The 7,604-nt window shown below is 47.0% G+C and overlaps 1 protein-coding gene across 1 annotated transcript in view; it reads right to left on the reverse strand.

Annotated features, from left to right (window-relative positions):
* Positions 1-5,778, reverse strand: part of TMEM86A (transmembrane protein 86A) — a 56,479-nt gene extending 50,701 nt beyond the window's left edge. The window contains exon 1 of the mRNA XM_077453530.1: positions 5,629-5,778. Within this exon, the coding sequence (XP_077309656.1) occupies positions 5,629-5,649 (21 nt within the window). The 5' untranslated portion in view covers positions 5,650-5,778. The remainder of the gene's footprint in view (positions 1-5,628) is intronic.
* Positions 5,779-7,604: the final 1,826 nt, after the last annotated feature.

Here is a 7,604-nt window from a genome sequence, read left to right on the forward strand (position 1 = left end):
CTGTAATCTGCCCAAAAAAGAAGCTCACGTACTTTTTTTTTTTGAGGCTCCATTCACACCACGGTATTCCGCTTTGCGGCCAGAATTGCCACGATTCCGGAATGCCACAAATCGCGGGATGCCCTTGCGATCCCCGTTAATTTGAATGCCACCAAATTGTGGATCGATTTTTGCCACGATTGTCACCTGACCAATCACTGTAAAATCGCGCAAATACAAGCACGGGAAAAAATACCCCCCCAAATAAATATGTTATTTTGGGCGTCCCGCGATTCTGTTTGCGCGATTATTAAAAATACACTAAATACATCCCCCCCCCCCCCCCAGAAAACTGCCTAAGAAAAAAAGGGAAATTGAGAGTTTTCCATTTTATTTATTTATTACTTGACATTTTTTCCCACGAATATGTAATTACGTAAATATGTAAATATGTAATTATCCCGGAAACTGTTGCTGTGCCAAACCCTCATTGGCTTCATTGTTTAACTTTTTTTTTCCTTTTTTTTTTTAAACAGAAAAAAAAGAAAAGAAAACATTAGAGAGCAAAAATACTAAACTTAATGACAAAGACACAAAGAATACAAAATAACAAAAATGCACTAAATACATGCCCATCCCCCCCCCCAGAAAACTGTCTAATAAAAAAAGGGAAATTGAGAGTTTCTGTTTTATTTGGCCATTTTTTCCCATGAAAGTGGAATTACCCTTTAAAATATCCTGGAACTGTTGTTGTACCGAACCCTCATTGGCTTCATTTAAAAAAAAAAATAAAAAAACATTTAGAGCAAAAATACAAAATTAATGACAAAAAATACAAAATACCAAATACACTAAATACATGCCCCTCCCCCCAAGAAAACTGCCTAATAAAAAAAAAAAAACTGAACTGGAGTTTCCGCTTTTAGTCATTTTGCTGTAAAATCAATTTTGCTAAAATCATACATTTTATATCAGTGGGCAATAAAATGGTTTTGGCGGCCTTATATTCCGCCCCAAATCCTCCAAAGGGCCTAAATAAAAGTAGTAAAATCAGAAAGGAAGGTGAACGGCGGTGTCATTAATGCTCATTTATAAATCCTCAGCGCCAAGGCTCCTTAATAATGAATGAGGATAAGATAAAACGCAGAGCAAGAAGATGGCACAATCTGCACCATCAGGAACTCATTTACTCCCGTCCAGGAGGGGTGAAGAAGCAGGCTTGGTGGGCCGCCATTGGCCCCAGGGCCAGCAGGTGGGAATCCAATATAAAAGGAAGATTCCACTATTGGGAAAAAAAAAAACAATAATTCATTTGAAATATTCAGCCTTGATTGGCTGGAATGATTGGAACGTTCGATGTCGGTGTGAACCATTCCGGGGTGTTCAGCACATTCTCATCAACAGAACCCCCTGCAGCCCCCCAGGGTGATGGACGGACACATTTCCATTATGGACGCAGCAAAGAACAACGCATTCTATAGAAGTTCAATACATTGAAGGGAAAACTGCTGATGAAGAGAAAAAATGATAGAGAGATTTGCATCACAGCAGGGCCGGTGCTACCACTAGGCAAACTAGGCAGCCGCCTAGGGCACACTGCTGCCTAGGGGCACCTGGCCGCTGGTTTCCCTCCACGTCTGCATGCTCTGCAGGATGCAGCATGTAACTAACTCAGTCCGACCGGTAGTGTAATTAGAGGACTGGAGCCAGCGCTAAAGGAAGCAAAACCAATGCTTCCTATATAGTGGCGCCTTGTGTCACATGTGCAGGGCAAAGGGGGTGGAGCCAAAGGGGCGGCAAAATTAGGTTTCGCCTAGAGTGTTAAAAATCCTTGCACCAGCCCTGCATCACAGATCCACTATGGGGCCGGCGAATGAGGAACGGAGCAAAGGTCGGACGTGACAACCAACGAGATTCCTCCATACATTAAAAAGATTAGAATGGGCCAGTGTTCTGTCAAAAACTCCCCCCATCGGATAGTGTCCGCCCTGTACTGCGCAGGCACAGCGCTTGAGCAGTACGGAGGAGATTCCGAAAGTCTCAGAAGAATGGCGCCTGCGCACTGAGTCCAGGTTGAAGCCCCACCATGCAAGTGGACATACAGTAGCACTTAGTAACAGGGCCGCTCTTGGGCTCGCTTCGCTCGCCACGCTTCAGGCACGGCCTCGCTTCACTTGGCTATTTTTTATTCTAACTCTGTGTCCACTTGGATGGTGGGGCTTGAACCTGGACTCAGTGCGCAGGCGCCGTTCATCTTCGGAGATGTTCGGCTTCTCCTTGTCCTCCATACTGCACAAGCGCATTACAGGACGGACACTATCCGACAGGGGGCAGTATTTGATACATCACCGGTTGATATAGATGATCCTGGTCCAAATTCTGCAGGTCAACCGTATTGGAGAGCATTGTATAGAGAATGGAGGAGGGAGATCAACTACAAACACCAAGTACTATGGATTACTTATAAAAGAGAGAGAGAAGGGGGAGAGAGGGGGGATTAGAGAGGGAGATTAGAGAGAACAAGGGGGGGGGGGGGTTAGAGAGAGAGATCAGAGGGGGGAGATTAGAGGGAGAAGGGGGATTAGAGAGAGAATGAGAGAGATTAGAGAGGGGGAGGGAGATTAGAGAGAGGGGGAGATTAGAGGGGGGAGATTAGAGAGAGATCAGAGGGAGGAGATTAGAGAGAGAGGGGGAGATTAGAGAGGGGGAGGGAGATTAGAGAGAGGGGGAGATTAGAGAGGGGAGATTAGAGAGAGCAAGAGGGGGGGATTAGAGAGAGAGATCAGAGGGGGATATTAGAGAGAGAGGGGGAGATTAGAGAGAGAATGAGAGAGATTAGAGAGGGGGGAGATTAGAAAGAGAGGGGGGAGATTAGAGAGAGATTAGAGAGAGGGGGAGGGAGATTGGTGCTATTAGAGAGAGGGGGATTAGAGAGAGGGGGGAGATTAGAGGGAGAGAGAGGGGGAGGGAGATTAGAGAGAGAGGGGGTAGATTAGAGGGAGGGGGATTAGAGAGAGGGGAGGGAGATTAGAGAGAAGGGGAGGGAGATTGGTGATATTAAAAAAAGGGTGAGATTAGAGAGAGGGGGGGGGTTAGAGGGAGAGAGAGGGGGAGAGAGATTAGAGAGAGAGAGAGAGAGAGGAGAGAGAGGGGGGAGAGAGATTAGAGAGAGAGGGGGGGAGATTAGAGAGAGAAGGGGTAGATTAGGGTTAGAGAGAGGGGAGGGAGATTAGTGATATTAGAAAGAGGGGAGATTAGAGGGAGAGAGAGGGGAGGGAGATTAGAGAGAGAGGGGGGGAGATTAGAGAGAGAGGGAGATTAGAGAGAGGGGGAGATTAGAGAGAGGGGGAGATTAGAGAGAGGGGGAGATTAGAGAGAGGGGGAGGGAGATTGGTGATATTAGAAAGAGGGGGAGATTAGAGGGAGAGGGGGAGAGAGAGAGAGAGAGAGAGAGAAATAGGTGAGAAAGTGGTTACAAAGAGAGCGATATGAGAGAGAGGGAGAAAGCAATATATAAGAGAGACAGATAACTAGATCACTGTTTTCTAGCTGGTCTAAAACCACTTTTGATGTAAAGGGACGGTTTTGGTTGCTATGGACAATCTCCAGTTTCCAGGCAGAAAGAACAGTATTTATGATATCAAACTGCATGCAGGACACTGGACAGACCACTGGGGACAAAAGGGAGGTGAAATAAATTGATACAGTAATGTGATCTGTAAGATCACAGTGTACTGTATATGTATTGTGTGTTTTACTTTTTGAATTTGGCGCCGTTCTCCGTCCCCGTGCGTCGCACCGCTTGCAGGGAACGGAGCTCGGCGATGTGATAGATGGCTCGGTGGTTATCACTTTTGGTGCTGAAAATCCACCCCGAGCCACACTCGGGAATACCATCAGGGGGGATAATGTACACGGGACGTTTTTCTAACCTCTCCTGAACGATTTAACTTGACAGATAGTAACTCACAATAAAAACATCCGTTCATCCATGCTTGCGTTTAGAAGCATTTGAAAAAAAAAAATGTTTTATTTTTTTTTCAAAATAGCCAAAAATGAAAAACGCCTGTAAATGAAACACAGCCACATGCGAGTTACCACGTTTAGCCACGTTTAGAAGTGTTTGGCACTTGAAATGCCTCTAAACTCTGAACTCATTTTTTTGCTTTACAAAAAAGGCCTCTTAACTCAACTGCCTAAATAACATTGGAGGAGTTCAGGGGCAGCTGAAAAAAGCGTCCAACTGCCTCTGAACGTCGTTCACCATCCGTGTACATGAGACCGAAATGTGATATGTAATCAGGGAAATGTGTTATTTCCATAGTGAGGTCTGATCTACGAGACGTGCAACTCACAGAATGATAGATTTACATAACACATACATTGTATCACATTATACACTCATCACCTATAGATCACCTCTCTGTATACAATGTATCACATATAGATCTCCTCTCTATATACAATGTATCATCTATAGATCTCATCTCTATATACAATGTATCACATATAGATTGCCTCTCTGTATACCATGTATCACCTATAGATCACCTCTCTGTATACAATGTATCACATATAGATCTCCTCTCTATATACAATGTATCATCTATAGATCTCATCTCTATATACAATGTATCACATATAGATTGCCTCTCTGTATACCATGTATCACCTATAGATCACCTCTCTGTATACAATGTATCACATATAGATCTCCTCTCTATATACAATGTATCATCTATAGATCTCATCTCTATATACAATGTATCACATATAGATTGCCTCTCTGTATACCATGTATCACCTATAGATCACCTCTCTGTATACAATGTATCACATATAGATCTCCTCTCTATATACAATGTATCATCTATAGATCTCATCTCTATATACAATGTATCACATATAGATTGCCTCTCTGTATACCATGTATCACCTATAGATCACCTCTCTGTATACAATGTATCACATATAGATCCCCTCCCTGTATACAATGCATCACATATAGATCCCCACTCTGTATACAATGTATCACATATAGATCTCCTCTCTGTATACAATGTATCACACTGTACCCAACCCTCTCTCTCTCTCTCTCTCTATATAATGTATCACACTGTATGCCTCTCTGTATACAATGTATCACATATAGATCTCCTCTCTATATATATATTGTATCACACTGTATCTCCTCTGTATACAATGTATCACATATAGACCTCCTCTCTGTATACAATGTATCTCATCTCTGTATACAATGTATCACACTGTACCCAGCCCTCTCCTCTCTATATACTATATAATAATATCTCTATTATTATACAATGTATCACACTGTATCTCCTCTCTAAATACAATGTATCACATATAGATCTCCCTATATACAATGTATCACACTGTATCTCCTCTCTGTATACAATGTATCACATATAGATCTGATCTCTGTGTACAATGTATCACATATAGATCTCCTCTCTGTATACAATGTATCACACTGTACCTCCTCTGTATACAATGTATCAGGTGATTGCAGTACACGATTGGCTGTATTTGCACATTTTATCTACAATGTATGAGAAGGGGGATCTCCTGCCCCCCCCCCCCCCCCGGGCCCCCCATCCTCCTCCTCCTCCTCCCGGGCTCACTCACCACAGTGACCGGGGACACCATGTCTGCGGTGTCGGATCCCCTCCTAGTCGGTCCCAGGCTGGGGTCCCTCCGGTGCTCGGTGTACAGTGCGATCACCGCTCTCTGTTATTGTGTTCTCTTGCAGAATGCTCTGACGTCGGGCCGGGGCGGAGCTAGATGTCAGTGGGTGGGCGGGGCCTGCTCGGTGTCTCGGGTCCCCAGCTGCAGGCTGGTTAACCCCTTCGGGACCGGAGCCCAGTGAGGGCAGCTGGCACAGCTGTGTGTGCAGGGAGCGCACAGCATGGCAGCAGCAGTTCACAGGATCCACTGACCAATCAGGAGGAAGGATCCCCACCAGTGACACCAGGGATTGCTGCAATCACTCAGGAGGACCAATATGGATACAAAGACTTCCATCCCTGTGCTGGCCCAGCTGCTTCCCATGTGTAAACCCAACAAATATCATCATCAGGGCTCTGCAGACTGCTGGGTGGGAGCAGCACATGGTATGTTCTACAAATATATCTGCAGGATGAAAAAAAATTACATCAAGATCCCTATCAAAGACCCTCCCCCCCTTTACATCAGGATCCCTACCAGAGCCCCCCCCCCCCTTATATCAGGATCCCCACCAGAGCCCCCCCCCTTACATCAGGATCCCAATCAGAGCCCCCCTTACATCAGGGTCCCTACCAGAGCCCCCCCCCAACCTCCCTTACATCAGGATCCCTATCAGATCCCCCCACCCTTACATCAGGGTCCCTACCAGAGACCCCCCCCAACCTCCCTTACACCAGGATCCCCATCAGACCCCCCCTTACATCATGATCCCTATCATACCCCCCTTACATCATGATCCCTATCATACCCCCCTTACATCAGGGTCCCCATCATAGCCCCCCCCCTTACATCAGGTTCCCAATCAGAGACCACCCTTACAACAGGATCCCCATCAGACTCCCCCTTACATTAGGGTCCCCATCATAGCCCCCCCTTACATCAGGTTCCCTATCAGAGACCCCCCCCCCTTACAATAGGATCCCCATCAGATCCCACCCTTACATCAGGGTCCCCATCATAGCCCCCCCCCCCTTACATCAGGTTCCCTATCAGAGACCCTCTCTTACATCAGGATCCCCATCAGACCCCCCCTTACATTAGGATCCCCATCAGACTCCCCCCTTACATCAGGATCCCCATCAGACCCCCCTTACATCAGGATCCCCATCAGACCCCCCTTACATCAGGATCCCCATCAGACTCCCCCCTTACATCAGGATCCCCATCATAGCCCCCCCTTACATCAGGTTCCCTATCAGAGACCCCCCCCCTTACAATAGGATCCCCATCAGATCCCACCCTTACATCAGGGTCCCCATCATAGCCCCCCCCTTACATCAGGTTCCCTATCAGAGACCCTCTCTTACATCAGGATCCCCATCAGACCCCCCCTTACATTGGGATCCCCATCAGACTCCCCCCTTACATCAGGATCCCCATCAGACCCCCCTTACATCAGGATCCCCATCAGACCCCCCCCCCTTACATCAAGGTTCCTATCAGACCCCCCTCACATCAGGATCCCCATCAGACCCCCCCCTTACATCAGGGTCCCCATCATAGCCCCCCCTTACATCAGGATCCCTATCAGACTCCCCTTACATCAGGATCCCTAGCAGACCCCCCCCCCTTACATCAGGATCTCTACCAGAGCCCCCCCCCCTTACATCAGGGTCTCCATCAGAGCCCCCCTTACATCAGGATCCCTACCAGAGCCCCCCCCCCCTTACATCAGGTTCCCTATCAGAGACCCCCATCCCCCTTACATCAGGGTCCCTATCAGAGACCCCCCCACCCTTACATCAGGGCCCCCATAAGAGCCCCCCCCTTACATCAGGTTCCCTATCAGAGACCCCGCCCCCTTACATCAGAGCCCCCCTTACATCAGGGTTCCCATCAGACCCCTTACTTCAGGGTCCCTATCAGAGCTCCCCTTA

The sequence above is a fragment of the Lithobates pipiens genome, unplaced genomic scaffold, assembly GCF_037356315.1.
Source record: "Lithobates pipiens isolate NorthernLeopardFrog02 unplaced genomic scaffold, aLitPip1_a1.2 Scaffold_24, whole genome shotgun sequence".
Classification (NCBI taxonomy): domain Eukaryota; kingdom Metazoa; phylum Chordata; class Amphibia; order Anura; family Ranidae; genus Lithobates; species Lithobates pipiens.